This window comes from Balaenoptera musculus, chromosome 1, assembly GCF_009873245.2.
Source record: "Balaenoptera musculus isolate JJ_BM4_2016_0621 chromosome 1, mBalMus1.pri.v3, whole genome shotgun sequence".
In the NCBI taxonomy this organism is placed as follows: Eukaryota; Metazoa; Chordata; class Mammalia; order Artiodactyla; family Balaenopteridae; genus Balaenoptera; species Balaenoptera musculus.
In genome coordinates, this window is record NC_045785.1 from 95,725,798 (window position 1) to 95,742,612 (window position 16,815).

Consider the following 16,815-nt stretch of genomic DNA (forward strand, 5'->3'; position numbering starts at 1 on the left):
AAATTTGAGTTCTAGTTTGGGGGGTACACAAAACAAGTGTTATAGGAACTGTAATAAAGAAGCAAATATTAGATAAACTTATATTCTTAAGTATAAAACTAGAGTTTTTGATACTAAATGTATAAAGCTAATTCCTGTAAACATCCAAATGCCAAAAGCAAGTTATGCATTTTAAAACGAACTACTCCCAAAGGTGTTTAATGTTATAATAGAGGAAGAAAATGCTCAACTATTCCCATTGCATAAATTAACACTTGTCAACTGATAACAAGATGAAAATTTTTCTCTGACTACTGAAAACATAAATATGCAAGAAGTCTCAATTGCTGTAACTACCAGAGCTGCCAAGACTGTCTTGCTGCAATCATTCCACCATGTCAGAAAACATCTTCTTGTGCCCTGGATGTCTGTGAATTAAAAGATTATTTGTTGAAAGGTACCAATGGCAAGGGAAAAAACTGGGGAGGAATAAAGCCTAAAACTGTATGACCTCTGAGTAAGATGGCTTATAAAAAAAACAGAATTGCCTTGGTGGTGGTAAGAAAGCAAAAAGAAAAATAGGAGAATAAAGACTATTAAGAGACACAGAAGTTAGTAGAAGAGAATATAGATAAATGAAGGCAGATCAGAAAAAACAATTTGGTAGGTAATAAACTGTAAAAACTTTCATTTGTAAGGCTCCAAAGAGAAGTTCAACTTTCCAAGTTTATTTATTAGTATGAAGTTAACATTTCCAGGTCTAACAAAGTAAAGCACTTACATTTGGTTTCCACAAGAAGGTGATTCCTCAAGAAAAGGTATGTGATTTATTGATCCAGCATTACTAGGAGTGCTTGTGTGAATATCTGGAGCATCATGTGTTAATCTCTGACTAGAGTCTTGGGATGGTGTAGAAAAACTAGTGATGGAAGAATTATTAGATCCATTGCCTTTGTTCCCATTACATTGCTGGTTGAGTGCTGGCACCTCATTACCAAGGCTATCCATTCCAATATTTAATTCACCTAGCTTTTGAATGGACCTATAAAATAAAACAACGTAATTATATTAAAATTAAAACTTAGTCATATTCCTAACATATAGAAAACTGAAAATTTGAGAGGGTAAATACATGCACATATAACATATAATATATGACAAGTTTAGTACTAAAAATTACCATCATCAGTTTAAGACATAACCAAGAAACTGAAAGAAGATCCAAATTTTCCTATAGTATACCACTGTAAAGGAGATAGGCATAATGGGTATCATTGATTTTTTTTTAAAGCACCTTTTACCATAAAAAACAGAAAAAAAAAATCTGTTTCTTCTCCAGTATAACTTTGGTTCAATTTTCAACATGAAAATTAACTTCCCAAAATAATAAAAATATCACCACTATCAAATTTCTCACCAACAAAACAAAACAAGCCATTTTCATTTCATCTGTCTAGTAATGTCATATTAACTGAGAAATGGATGACTAGAACAGGTCATGATGGGACAAAGTCAAGTGGCATCCCTATTATCCGCACATTCACTCATTCATTCATTTATTCATTCTACAAAAACTATTTGCCAGGCTCTGACCTAGGCACTAGTGAGATAAAACAGGGAGCAAAACAAGGTGGCCTTGGGGTCTTTCCCTCACCGCAAGTCTCCCTACGTCAGGGTAGCCTGACTCCTTATGCTGGACTCAGGGCTCCAAAGGGCACAGAGGAAGCTGCCAGGCTCTCTTAAGATTTAGACCAGAACTGGCCCAGAATCACTTTCTCCAGCCTAGATTTAGTATGAGAGAGGACTACATAAGGGATGTAACTACCAAGGGGTATTGTGGCTCACTGTATTTTCTAATTTTTCTACATTAAACATTAGTGTTCGTGTGTGTGCTTGTGCATACGTGCATGTGTATGTTTAGGGCTTAAAAAAGACTTTAAAAGAGCAGTTTAATATTATTAAAGGAGTTGGCAGCCATTACTAAATATTTATCAGTTAAAATGTTTAACTAGACAGTACTTCTAATCTTCTATGAAACACTAATCCTGTGAAATGCTCTCCATAAAAAAAGAGCCTGAGGTCAAATAAATGTGGGAAATGCTAAGTATAAAGAATCTAAAATGCAAATATCATATTGATTCTCTCAAAGTGGGGAGGATGGGGAAGGGGCAGAATATGCCTATAATAAGTGCCAATTATTAGTAACAGAAACAAAATATCAAGAGGTATAAAGTAGTGATACACTACTGTTAATAATAATCCTATCATGCTTTAGTTGATTTTTTTCAGTAAGTTCTATTATAGAACATGACTCTTATTTCTCTGCCTCTTTCTATGCCTCTGGGAAGGAAGAAACAAAATTTAATTCTGGAAACTGTGCTCTGCTTCTAGAATGATTTGGAAGACTAAAACATTAAGGGGAAAAAAGTATATTTTAATTTCTAGATTCTATCTCTATTCAATTTGTCCTTGGTATTAGTCAGGTACTTTAATGTCCTGGTACAGGCTCAGATATATAAGGTCTAGAAAAAAAGGATTGAACTATTATTTTAAAGAGTTAGAAAACAGAATAGATAAGAAAAGGTTAAGACAACAACAGAGGGCTTCCCTGGTGGCACAGTGGTTAAGAATCTGCCTGCCAATGCAGGGGACAGAGGTTCAAGCCCTGGTCCAGGAAGATCCCACATGCAGTGGAGCAACTAAGCCCGTGCACCACAACTACTGAGCCTGCGCTCTAGAGCCCACGAGCCACAACTACTGAGTCCTGCCACAACTACTGAAGCTCACGTGCCTAGAGCCCATGCTCCACAACAAGAGAAGCCACCGCAAGGAGAAGCCCGTGCACCGGAACGAAGAGTAGCCCCCGCTCGCCACAACTAGAGAAAGCCCGGGCGTGGCAATGAAAACCCAATGCAGCCAAAAAAAAAAAAAACAGCAACAGAGAATTTATATGAAACTAATTTATGAAAACTTAGGATAAACACCCATTCATATTTATTTATAATAGACCTGGTTATCCTATGGATTTTTATAACATACTTACCTTTAGTACAATTTAAAATTCTAATCTCTAAAGAAATTGAGAACAGTTGTTAAATAATAAATATGCTCTAAACTGATCCTAAATTATAAGAAATAATTTGAATTCTATATATAATTGTCTTTAAAGGAAGAATAAACCATCTTGAATAGTTTAACTTTTTTTCTGAGAAAGGACATCCTTACTACTACCAGAATCACAGAACCTTGCCACTTCATGTTCTGACTTAATGCTAGGTATCTGCTTTCACTGAAAAGCAAAACAGTCAGGAAGTCAAACTGCAACCATGACTTTTACTGGTATGAAGACGACATCCAAGAACTAGAAGTAGCAATTCATCAAATTACAATAATCCTCATAAGCCACTGACTTGATCAGAGGTGATAAGAAAACGACCCTCAAACTGAATGTTCAGAGGCCTACCTAGACTCTATAGATTACCACTATACAAGTTCCTTGTGTGAAGGTTTGAAGACAGGATCAGTTTCAGGCTCACTGACTTGCATAACACGCAGAGTGTCAAGCAGATTACTTCCAATATTACTGAACCAAGTAAAGACAGTCGCCACTGCATTGCCATATTATAATCATGATGATAGCCAACATTTATGGCATACCTCCTATATGCTAGAAATTATTCTAAGTAATTTTTTATGTATGTTAATTCAATCTTCCAACAACCCTTGCTCATTTAAATATACATATTCAGGCTTCCCTGGTGGCGCAGTGGTTAGGAATCCGCCTGCCAATGCAGGGGACACAGGTTCGAGCCCTGGTCCAGGAAGATCCCACATGCCATGGAGCAACTAAGCCCGTGCCCCACAACTACTGAGCCTGTGCTCTAGAGCCCGCTAGCCACAACTACTGAGCCCATGTGCCACAACTACTGAAGCCAACGCTTCTAGAGCCCATGCTCCGCAACAAGAGAATCCACCACAATGAGAAGCCTGCGCACCGCAATGAAGAGTAGCCCCGGCTCGCCGCAATGAAGACCCAACGTGGCCAAAAATAAATAAATTAATTTTTATAAATAAATAATAAATAAACAAACATATTCTGGTTTACTGATTTCTAAAAAAAAAAAATGTTACCATATATTTACCTCCTATAGTTAAAAATAATATAAGTTCATACTGTCTTGGCAGAAATTACAAGAAAGAATCATTTTAATATACTGAATTCAATAGAATCTGAAAGTTTAAGCTCTCAAAATAACAATAAAAATAACAGGTAACACTTAATATAGTGCTTACTCTATGCCAGGTACTGTTTTAAGCACTTCACGTGGATTAACGCGTTTAATCTTCATGGCAACCCTGTGAAATAGATGAGGAAACAAGCAAATAGAAGGTAGTAACATCCCCTAGGTCCTCAGCTACCCTGGGACAGGGCTGGATCCAGAAGTAGTCTACTTCCAGGCTGTGTGCTGAAACCACCACTCTCACTGCTCCCTTTGCTTAGATGTGAAAGGCCATTTAAAGGGAAGAAGGACAAAACTAGATGAGCCCTCAGAATGCTGTGACTGGAAGAGATTAAGTAACTCCACACTACTTGAAACACTTAAAAAGCCTTAAAATTTCAAACTATACATGGCAAGTAGCAGTTACTGCATGCTCTTAATAGCTTTTAAATAATTCCTTATATTTAAAAAAGTGACTAAAAAGACCAACCTATTGAGGAATTGTTCGGTAAGATTCTGCTGCTGATCAGGACCATCCTCCTGATTCACACCTCCTTCAAGCAGCATCTGTTGGTATATCTGTCGCTGTTGCTCCTTCTGTTCTAAATGCTGTTGATAGCGTAATCTTTGCCTATAATATTCTTGAAATTGTTCTGTTGAATCTCGAAGCTTAAAAATATTAGAAAAAATAATATATTTGAGCAGACTACAATTGAATATGTCACCACTCAACAGTAACTTCTATAAGTGCTGAATAAAACATACAGATAGCTATAAATAACAATCAGAAAATACTTAATATATTGGCTCTTTGAAAAATAACATAGTATCCATGAGTCTTAACAGTCAAGTAGATCAGATCAGTTAATTTGCTGAATTCCACAGCAAGAAATTGACCAAAATGAATGGTCATCCTGGATCCCTAACACCAAATAAAAATACAAGTTACAGTTGTCACAAGGGAGACATAGAGAATACAAATGTAGATAAAGACAAACACAAATCTATCTATATTACTAGAAAAAAAAATACTTACTGAGGGACTACATTAATATTTAATAAGCACAATATTAATCTTATCCAACACACTTAATTTAAGCATGTAAGTGGCTTAATAGGTTACTCTGGAGGGAAGCTTATAAAATTTCCCTCAAAAACAATACTTTAATTCAAACAGCCTTTCACAAGAAAGTAGAATAAATGGGTGTTAAACTTAGCAGTCTCAACATTCCTTCCTCACTCTTCTAGAAGCCAACTTAAAGGACTTAGATATCATAGTGAATTCAAATATTGGCAAAGAAAGACTCCTGCCAAGCCGGAGTCTGGTCACATTACACAGGTCACGTGAATTGGAACAAATCAGTCATCTCTAAACTTGGCCAACACTGATAATAAGCTTATCTAAGAGTCTTGTACCGCTAACTAAAGCTAAAACTGTCTCCCTTTTCCAGAAAATAGTAACAGTCCCCCTTTATTTCATAACATAGCAATAACTCTGAGACAAAATTATCTGTATGTCCTTTAAAAAAATTTTTTGTGGTAAAATAAATACAAATATTGTAATTTTAGCCATTTTTCAGTGTACAATTCAGTGGCATTAGATTCATAGTGTTGTACAACCATCACTATTATCTATTTCCAAAAATTTTCATCACCCCAAACAGAAATTCCATAACCTTTAAGCAATAACTCCCCATTTCCCTCTCCCCCTAACCCCTGCTAACTTCTACTTTCTGTCTCTATAAATTTGCCTATCCTAGATATTTCATATAAATGGAATCATACAATATTTGTCCTTTTGTGTCTGGCTTATTTCACTTAACACGATGTTTTAAAGGTTCATCCAAGTTGTAGCATATTTCTTTTTATGGCTGAATAATATCCCATTGTATGGATATATCACTTTTGTTTATCCATTAACTTGTGGATGGACATGGGTTATTTCTACCTTTTGGCCACTATAAATAATGCTGCTATGAACATGGATGTACAGATATGTTTGAATCCTTGCTTTCAACGCCTTTGGGTATATACCTAGAAGTGCAATGACTGGGTCATACAGTAATTCTATATTTAGCTTTTTGAGGTACTATGAAACCACAGTGACAGCACCATTTTACATACCAACCAGCAACGTATGAGGGCTCAAATTTCTCTATTTCCTCATCAACACGTGTTATTTTCCATTGCTTTGATTTTAGCCATTTTAGTAGTTGTGAAGTTATATTTCATTGTGGTTTTGATTTACGTTTCCCTAATGACAAGTGATGTTAGGCATCTTCTTCATGTACTTTTTGCCCATTTATAGACATTTAGCCAATTTGCAGAAGTGTCTATTCAAGTCCTTTTTTACATTGGATTTTTTTGTTGTTGAGTTGTAGTAGTTCTTTACATATTCTAGATATAAAACTCTTGCCAGATAAATGATTTGCAAATATTTTTCCCATTCTGTAGGCTGTCCTTTCACTTTCTTGATAATGTCCTTTGATGCACAAAAGGTTTTTTTTTAAATATTTATTTATTTATTTTGGCTGCCCTGGGTCTTAGTTGTGGCATGTGGGATCTTTAATTGCAGCATGCGGGCTCTTAGTTGCAGCATGCAGACTTCTTAGTTGTGGCACATGTGTGGGACCTAGTTCCCCAACCAGGGATCGAACCCAGGCCCCTTGCATTGGGCGCATGGAGTCTTACCCACTGGACCACCAGGGAAATCCAAAAGTTTTTAATTTTGATGAAGTCCAATTTATCAATTTTTACATTTGTTGCTTAAGCTTTGGTATCATACATAAGAACGCATTACAAAATCTAAGGTTGTGAAGATTTATCCCTTTGTTTTCTTCTAAGAGTTTTATACTTTTAGGTCCTATACTTAAGTTGTTGATCTACTTTTAGTTAATTTTTATATATGGTGTGAGGTAGAGGTCCAACTTCATTCTTTTGCATGTGGAAATCCAGTTGATCTAGCATCATCTGTTGAAAAGACTATTTTTTCTCCCACTGAATGGACTTGGCACCCTTGCCAATAATCAGTTGGCCATAGATACACGGAATTATTTCTGGTCTCTCAATTTGTTCCATTGGTCTATATACCTATCCTTATACAAGTACCACACAGTTTGGATTACTGTAGCTTTGTAGTAAGTTTTGAAATTATTAAGTGTGAGTCCTACAACTTTGTTCTTCTTTTTTCAAAATTGTTTTGGCTATTCAAGGTCCCTTGCAATTCCATATGAATTGAGTATTGGCTTTTCCATTACTGCAAAAGAGGCGGTGGAATTTTTATAGGAATTGCATGGAATCTGTAAATAATACTGGGGTAGTACTGACATCTTAACAGTATTAAATCTTCCGATCCATTAACACAGAATGTCTTCAATTATTTAGATCTTCTTTAACTTCTTTCAGCAATGCTTTGTAGATTTTAGCATACAAGTCTTTCAACTCCTTAATTTATTCCCAGATATTTTATCCTTTTATATGCCATTGTAAATGAAATCGCTTTCTTAATTTCCTTTTCTGATTGTTCATTGTTGGTGTATAGAAACACAACTGATTTTTATGTGTTGATCTTGTACCCTGCAACTCTGCTGAACCTGTTTATAAGCTCTAGTAGCTGTCTTGTGAATTACTGATTATACATATAATATTCATGTCATCTGTGAATAGAGATAGCTTTACTTCTTCCTTTCCAATTTATTTCTTTTTCTGGTCTAACTGCTCTGGCTAGAACTTCTAATAAATGTTGAATAGCAGCAATGAAAGCAGGCATCCTTATCTTTGTTCCTGATCTTAGGGAGAAAGCTTTTAGTCATTACCTACTGAGTATGATGTTAGGTTGGTTTTACATAAATGATCTTCACCATGCTGAGGAAGTTCCATTCTATTCTTAGTTCTCTGAGAGCTTTGATCAGCAAAGTGTTTGATTTTGTCAAATGTCTTTTCTGAGATGATTGCATGTTGTTTCTTTTTTTCCTTCATTGTATTAATGTGATGTGTATTAAACTGATTGTTTTTTTATGTTGAACCACCTTGCATCCTGCAATCAATCCACTGGGTCAGAATGCACAATCCTTTTAATATGCTGATGGATTTGGTTTACCAGTATTTTGTTGATTTTTGCTTCTATGTTTATAAGAGGTATTGGTCTGTAGTTTTCTTTTCCTGTAATATTTTCAGTTGGTTTTCCTATCAGGGTAATGCTGGCCTCACAGAATGAGTTAGGAAGTGTTTCCTCCTCTCATATTTCTTGGAAAATTTTGAGGATTGCTAACGCTTCCTAAATGTTTGTAGAATTCACCAGTAAAGCCATCTTATCCCAGTCTTTTCTTTGTTGAGAAGTTTTTTCATTACTCATTCAATCTCTTTACTCATTATAGATCTGTTGAGATTTTCTATTTCTTTCTGAGTCAGTTTAGTAATTTGTGTTTCTAAGGAATTTGTCCATTTCATCTAAGTTATTTAATTTGTTGGCTTACAACTGGTCACAGTATTCTCTTATAATCTTTTTCATTATTGTAAGGTTGACAGTTTTATTTTTTTTTTTTTTAATTTTATTTATTTATTTTTGGCTGTGTTGGGTCTTCATTTCTGTGCGAGGACTTTCTCTAGTTGCAGAGAGTGGGAGCCACTCTTCATTGCGGTGCGCGGACCTCTCACTCTTCATCGCGGTGCACGGGCCTCTCACTATTGCGGCCTCTCTTGTTGCGGAGCACAGGCTCCAGACGTGCAGGCTCAGTAGTTGTGGCTCGCTCAGTAGTTGTGGCTCACGGGCCTAGTTGCTCCGCGGCATGTGGGATCTTCCCAGACCAGGGCTTGAACCCGTGTCCCCTGCATTGGCAGGCAGACTCTCAACCACTGCGCCACCAGGGAAGCCCGACAGTTTTATTTTTGATTTTAGTAATTTGTGTTTTCTTTTTCTTTGTCAGTCTAGCTAAGGGCTTGTCAATTTTATTGATCTTTTCAAAGAACCAACTTTTGGTTTTGTTGATTCCCTCTGTTGTTTTCCTTTTCTCTATTTTATTTCTCTCTCTTCTAATCTTTATTATTTCCTTCCTTCTGCTAGCTTTGGGTCTAGCTTGCTCTTCCTTTTCCTAGCTCTTCAAGGCATAAAATTAGGTTATTGATTTGAGATCTTTCTTCTTTTTTAATGTAAGCATTTGCAGCTATAAATTTTTCCCTGAGCACTGCTTTTGCTGCATTCCATAATTTTGTTGTATATTTGGTATGTTGTACTCATTTTCATTAGTCTCTAAGTATTTTCTAATTTCCCTTGTGATTTCTTCTTGGATCCAGTGGTTGTTTAAGAGTGTGTTGATTAATTTTTACACATTTTGGATTTAAAAATTTTCCTTCTGTTATCAATTTCTAGCTTCATTCCACTGTGGTCAGAGGAGATACTTTACATGATTTCAAATCTTTTAAAAGTTATTGAGACTTGTTTTGCGTCCTAACACATGCTCTATCCTGAAGAACACTGCACGTGCACTGGAGAAGAATGTGTATTCTACTGTTGAGTGTCCTATAGATGTCTATTATGTCCAATTGGTTTACAGTGTTGTTCAAGTCCTCTATATCCTTACTGATCTTCTGTTAAATGTTCTATCCATTACTGCAAGTGGGGTATTGATGTCTCCAACTATTATTGCAGAACTGTCTATTTCTCCCTTCAGCTCTGCCAATGTTTGCCTCATATATTTCGGGATTCTGTTGTTTTGTGCATATCCATATGTACTTTTAAGAATAATTTTTCTACTTCATTCTAAATATTTAGTCAAAACCAAGAAAACTTACTCAACTTATTAAACCTACCTACTCACCCCTTATAAGTGGGATAATATATATAAGATAAAATTTACACCCTATTTCACAGTACAATTTCCTTCCCAAAGCACCACAGAAAAATAATCTGGAACTCTAAAGGCTTAGATAAAATATTATTCTATATTATAAATGTCATAATTTCTTGCTCATTAAATCTAATTAGCAAAATATAGAGCATATATCTTTAAAATACAAGCTGTCCACATTTAATGCAAGTTCAATTACGTGAGTGCTCAAACATGTAGGAGCAATGTCAACTGTGATATTTTAAATTGTTAATAAATCCATCCATTAAAAATGCTCCAAAATATAGTGATAACTAAAAATACTGTAAATTCTTAAGGAAGAGGGGAGAAAATGATCTAATAAGTAAGAAAATCTAGATATTCTCTCTCTTACTCTCAAATATCAGAAAATTCTTTTTAAGTTCTATCCAAGCAAATAGTATCACTTCTTACAAAGAGAATAACTCTAAAAGACTCGAGGTGTAGTAAATATTACCTCATTTTTTTCTTGCTTAGCTGGTCCTGGATTCTGTGCTCCATTTGCAGGCTCTTTTTCTGAAACTGAACTCTGGCCCAGGATTTCACTGCTGATAGGCCGCTGTGCCTCAACAGGTGTATCACTTCAGGGCAAAAAACAAAAAGGAAGAGGTAGGGGTAAAGAAAAACATATTGTAGTTAGAGAAATTTTAATTTAAAAAGTGAGTATTTAGCCTAAGTGTTTATCAAATGCACAAAAACAGATTTTTAAATTTTACTTTCTTCTCTTAAGTACACTATCTAAGGGATTTTTAAAAATAGAATGTGCTTATAATGGAAGAGCACAGGATTATTAAGCAAGGAGGGTAGGGGTTCCCATCTAAAATAATGTGTGTGGCCTTGGGAAAATCACTTACATTCTCTGTGGCTCAGCTTCACCTACAAATTAATAGGTTAGATGACCTAATGCCTACATTCTTTTAAAGAACTCTTAATCTGTTATTTTGTTATCCAAACATCAATTTTCTTTCCTCTAATATATTTCAATAAAATTTTAAGAATAGTTGGGATTTTATTAAAAGGCTTTCTTTGCACTTAACGCAAAAGCTAAACATACCTCTTTCAAATTTAAAAAAAAAATTTTATACTAATTATTTTTATTTATTTAAAATTTATTTAAAATTTATTTTATTTTTGGCTGCATTGAGTCTTTGTTGCTGAGCGCAGGCTTTCTCTAGTTGCGGCAAGCAAGGGCTGCTCTTCATTGCAGTGTGTGGGCTTCTCATTGCAGTGGCTTCTCTTGTTGCGGAGCACAGGCTCTAGGCGTGCAGGCTTCAGTAGTTGTGGCACACGGGCTCACTAGTTGTGGCTCGTAGGCTCTAGAGCGCAGGCTCAGTAGTTGTGGCGCACTGGCTTAGTTGCTCCACGGCATGTGGGATCTTCCCAAACCAGGGCTTGAACCATGTCCCCTGCACTGGCAGGCGGATTCTTAACCACTGCACCACTGGGGAAGTCCCCAAATATTTTTAATGTATACTAATTAGTAAGCTTGATGTCTTATGTCAGGTTGTTCCTAACGGTCTTCTAAAATACTAGCAATTTCTACTTTTCATAGTTATGCTGTTCAAAGTTTTTAATAACTAAGATTATCCAAAGATGACAAATACCACATTCACATAGATTACCTATCAGTAAAAGGCACCATAGGAACAAGTACAAAAGTAAAGTGATTTTTGTCTTCAATGAATTTGATTAGGAGATGACTTCCTAATGGCCTCTCCAGGCAGAAGTATGTAAGACATATCAAAATATAGGTCTAGGGTTTAGGAAAGCAGAGCTAGACAGTCATCTTCACAAAGGCACCATTAGTTAGGAGCCTAGTAGTCTTAAGTACCTAAACATACATACACACACATGCACCCTGAGGAGGAAGTAGAAAGACCTGGGAAGAGTTTTCAGCTACCAGACTGTGCTGTAAGCTGCTAATGACCATAGGAAGCCCCATTTTAGTCCATAAATTAGAATTTGTAAGAGTTATTAACTGTATAGAGATAGAATAAAACAACCTTTATAAAGTAACATTTGATTTAATTTTGCAATTTACACAGCACTTCCACATGCATTATCTCATTTAACTTGCAAAATAACCTGTAAAACAGGTTAAAACTCCCATTTCACACATGAGGAAACAGACTCAAAAAAGTCATTTTCCAAAAAATACACAGTAAATAAAGCTAGGACTTGAATCCAGGTCTTCAGACTCCAAATTCAATGCTGGCACATGTCTGAGAATAGATCTTTTTTCCTGCCATTTAATTTTGAGACTATTATATTGTATAGTCACAGCTTGTGTATTTCAGCTGATTTTTATTCCTTTTTTATTTTGAGTTGGTTTCTGTTCGAGTGAAAAGATATCCTTCAAAATACCACACACTCTTTTATAAACTTTTCTTCTGTGTTTTATCTTCTTCTTCACCATAGTAACTCAGTCATATCCTGGGGATGCAGCACAGTGCTAGCACAGAGTAGACAATCAAATATTTTTAAATGAATACTGACTTCAAATTACCATAAGCAGGAGTCTCTTTATATTGCATTTTAACATAATTGATCTAACTGAGCTTTCCAATATTTTTTAATTACACCTAAAATATTCTTTAAAACCAGGTAAACTTTTTTCCAAAGTAAATTTTTATACTTTATCCACAGCACAATAGCTCTCCCATAGTATGTTATTAGTAGCCCTTTTGACACATTGTACTTTCCAAGGGTATGGACCCTGAACAGGGGAAATTTATGTTTATTAAGCACTAAGCACATGCTTAGCACTGTGCAAGTCAACACTCTATTTTATAGAGGAGGTCACTGAGGCTCAGAGAGATTAAGTAACCATCCCAAGATCACACAGCTAGAAAATGGCAAGGCTACAGTTCAAACCCAAGTCTAACTCCAAAGACCATGTTCTATTCATTGTTCTACACTGCTTTGTCTCGTAAGTTTTCCAATTTCAGAGACATGACAGATGTTTTCTGGGTTATTACTACTGCTCAGCTAATAACACATACATTACTTACCTCTTGACATGTCACGTTTTACCCCACTGCTTATTCTATAATGGTCTAATAACTTATATTCCACTTCTTTCCATCTTTATTCAGTCATTCCTCAATTTATAATACTTTCTTTACATAGGGAATAGCACATGTAGAGTCAAATTTGGCTGGATTTTTGTGTGTCTTTTTTCTTTATAAAGGCAATCCCACTGGTGCACAATTCAAAACATGCTATTCATTATATCAACCAAGAAGATCCTATCATCTCATGTACTCAGAAGAATATCAGCAGTTCCCCCAGAATTGAAGCCCAGCATCCCAGACAATGAGAATTTTCTCTAAGGGGATCAGAAAGTCCAAGAAAACTTTAAGATAGTCTCTACCAATGCTCAAGATTCTCTACTTCTTTAGGATTTAGATAATAGGATGCTCCTATATTAAATTATATTCATTCATTTGTATCACTAGATATCATCTTTATCTTTCAAATATAAAATACAGAGCAATAAGATGCCTTAGGAAGTCACCCTAGGCTTTGGGAAGTCCCTCACTTAACTGATCCCAGAATCCTCTCCTCTCTTTAAAGAACATTAAAGAAAAATCACACCCACCCACCCCAACAATCTCACAGCAACTTAACAGAAAATGCTTCCATAAATATTTATCCTGTAATTCTTGTGCCTTAACCCTTAACTAAAGATCTCCTCCTGTTTTAATTAGAAACAGAAATTACAAGTCCAGTGCTCCTTCTTCAATAAAGAATGCCTCCAACTATCCTATATGAATAGTAAAAGGTTTAGGTTTAGTTTTTGTGCTTTTAATGAACTTATTGCAGTCGATAGTAATACTTCATAGCATCAACTCCGAGTATAGGAAACCAAGATGTGTCCCCAGTGGGTTTCCTGGAAAATGGAGGCAGGAAGTTTCCTAAGCCTTGAAATAAAGAACTGCTAATCAGGAAATTATTATTTCAAGCCAGGTTTGAAGGAAAAACTGAGTGGTAGTTTTAATACTTAATTTCCTCATGTATGTATATAAAGAATTACTAAAAAAAGATAAGTGGAAATAATCAGAGATTTTTATATATATATGTTCAATACAGTAATATTTACAGGAAACAGTCTACTCTCCTACAATAAGGAACTAGGTAAAATTATGATCCAGTCATACAATGGAATACTGCACACACCATTAATCATTGACCTCAATAAATGTTTAAAAATATGGGAAAAAGTCAGGATTTATCAAGTGAAAAAAGCAAATTATATGAAAATATATATAGCACCTTCTCAATTTTTAAAAATGTATTCATAGGAAAAATGTTGGTCATCTAAGTGCAAGATTGTGTGGGATTTTAATTCTCTTATTGATACCCTTCCATATTTTCCAAAATTTCTTCAATGCACATGTACTGCCTTTATAACCAACAAAATGATAATACGGGATATAAAAATAAAGGTTTTCCCTGATAATTGTAATTATCAAAATTTTTTAAATGCCTTATAAATAAAGTTTTAAAGACTAACTTTCAACTAAATGGACTTGAACATTTAGAAAACACACACACACACACACCAATTAGATTATCTCACACTTGGGGAGATCTCCCAATTTTCATGAGCAAATACTTACCGTTCAGGGGATTCTTCATAAATACTGTGACATTCTGTATTCTCAAGCATGAGACTTCTACTGAGGTTTTGTACCCCTGGATAATGGAAGTTAGCAAAGGAGTGTGACATTGGAGAAGTTTTGTTCCCAAGGTCTGAAATTCTCTTATCGTGACTGGTTAGTCCACAAGTGAGGCCATCTAAAGCAGGATTCAGAGAGCGAGTCATATAGGCATCAGCTGATTGAGGCCTTCTCATTGGAGATGATGGATAGGGAGAAAGTTTGCTGATAAGAGGAGTCAAAAGATCAGCATATGCAGCTTTTGTGGGTTTCAGAAGTTTGTCAACATGAATATTAAGCATTTTCTGTTCAAAAGCACAAGAGAAGACCGAAGATGGGAGATTCTGAAGCCATGACAATAAACTCAGATCCAAATCATCACAACCATTACCACATAAGAGGTCGATGCCAAGTAGTACTTCACTTTCTGTAATTTCTTCTCCAGTTGCTTTACTTTGACAAAATTCTACACAGCATTCATAAAGTAGGCCCTTCATTACAAGCTGAAATAAACGATTGCTACTTGCTTTAAAACCAGCCTCACTTAGCTTCCTATCAGCAGGGATGAATTCTGCAACCATGACACAAGCCTCTTCAAAACAGTGAACTCGTGCAGTGCTGGGATTCCAGTCCTTAAATTCAGCATGATTGGTCAGACGAGGCAAAGTCAAAAGCAAACAGAGCTTGCTGTAATCATCTTTAGAAGGACAGTACTCTTCTAGGGCATGTAAACATTGCACAGCTTCTTGCATGGTAAATTCCAGCTGTAAGAAAAACATAAGTGATTGCTATAAAGAGAGATGCTACGAGATATGAAAACAATGAGAGTATTTTATTCAAATATAAAGACACTTTACGAACTTTCACAAACTGTTCAATTGCAAAAGGATAAACTCATGTCACAGAATACTCATATAATTGTGGGCTATTTAACAACTTTCAAGTCAGGAACCAAAATGTTTTTTATTCCTAAAATAAAGATTTTAAAATTTGGTTATTAGCACATTAAACTTTTACCTATAAAAAAAGTGTTGTAATTCAGACTTAATACCATTTTCAAATGTATAATTTTTTAAGAGTAAGGATAATTAAGTTTTCTAGCAATGAAACTGAAGCATGCCAAAATTCAATTATTTATTATAGCTTGCTATCACTCCAGCTTACTCAAAAAGCAAAAGAGCCATTCTCAAACTTACCTTAGGACAAATGTGTGTGGGGAAAGAAAGCAAATCAAGAAAGGGAACACCTACAGTTCACTTCTACAAAAACAGTGCAGAGACAGAACAAAAGGAAGCTTAACTGAATAACAAATTACAATAATTTGTATAGTGAATATTATCTTAGGATCATAAGCTTTTTTTTTTTTTTAAAAATGGAAATATGTTAATATAAATGTTTCAGACATTACATGAAATTTCTAAAAATCTTAAAAAAAAAAAAAAAAAAAAAAAGATTTTTTTTAATAAATTTATTTATTTATTTATTTATTTTTGGCTGCGTTGGGTCTTCGTTGCTGCATGCGGGCTTTCTCTAGTTGCGGCAAGCGGGGGCCACTCTTCATTGCGGTGCGTGGGCTTCTCATTGCGGTGGCTTCTCTGTTGCAGAGCACGGGCTCTAGATGCGCAGGCCTCAGCAGCTGTGGCACGTGGGCTCATTAGCTGTGGCTTGCAGGCTCTAGAGCGCAGGCTTAGTAGTTGTGGCTCATGGGCTTAGTTGCTCCGCGGCATGTGGGATCTTCCCAGACCAGGGCTCGAACCCGTGTCCCCTGCATTGGCAGGCGGATTCTTACCCACTGCGCCACCAGGGAAGCCCCAGATCATAAGCTTTTGATGATGTAAGGAACCTTAGAGCTTGCATAGCACAGCTTCTATATCTTCCCTGTGGGAAAAGTTAGGGTGCAGATTTAACCTAAGTAATTCAGTTGGTTAGTGACGAAGACAGAATAAAAATTCTTATTGACTAATATTCCAGTGTTCTTTCCACTTTTTTCTTTTTTTTGGCCACACCATGCAGCACGCAGAATCTTAGTTCCCCGACCAGGGATCAAACCCATGCCCCTTGCAGTGGAAGCATGGAGTCTTAACCACTGGA

At 35.8% G+C, this 16,815-nt stretch overlaps 1 protein-coding gene across 5 annotated transcripts in view; it reads right to left on the minus strand.

The window, feature by feature from the left end:
• The window catches only part of WDR47 (WD repeat domain 47), a 54,940-nt gene that overhangs the window by 13,943 nt on the left and 24,182 nt on the right, over window positions 1-16,815 (minus strand). For all 5 annotated transcript variants that reach the window (XM_036874108.1, XM_036874109.1, XM_036874110.1 and 2 more), the window contains 4 exons: window positions 14,686-15,488; window positions 10,521-10,644; window positions 4,690-4,868; window positions 761-1,021 (listed from right to left, as the gene is read on the minus strand). In XM_036874108.1, the coding sequence (XP_036730003.1) occupies window positions 761-1,021; window positions 4,690-4,868; window positions 10,521-10,644; window positions 14,686-15,488 (1,367 nt within the window). The remainder of the gene's footprint in view (window positions 1-760; window positions 1,022-4,689; window positions 4,869-10,520; window positions 10,645-14,685; window positions 15,489-16,815) is intronic.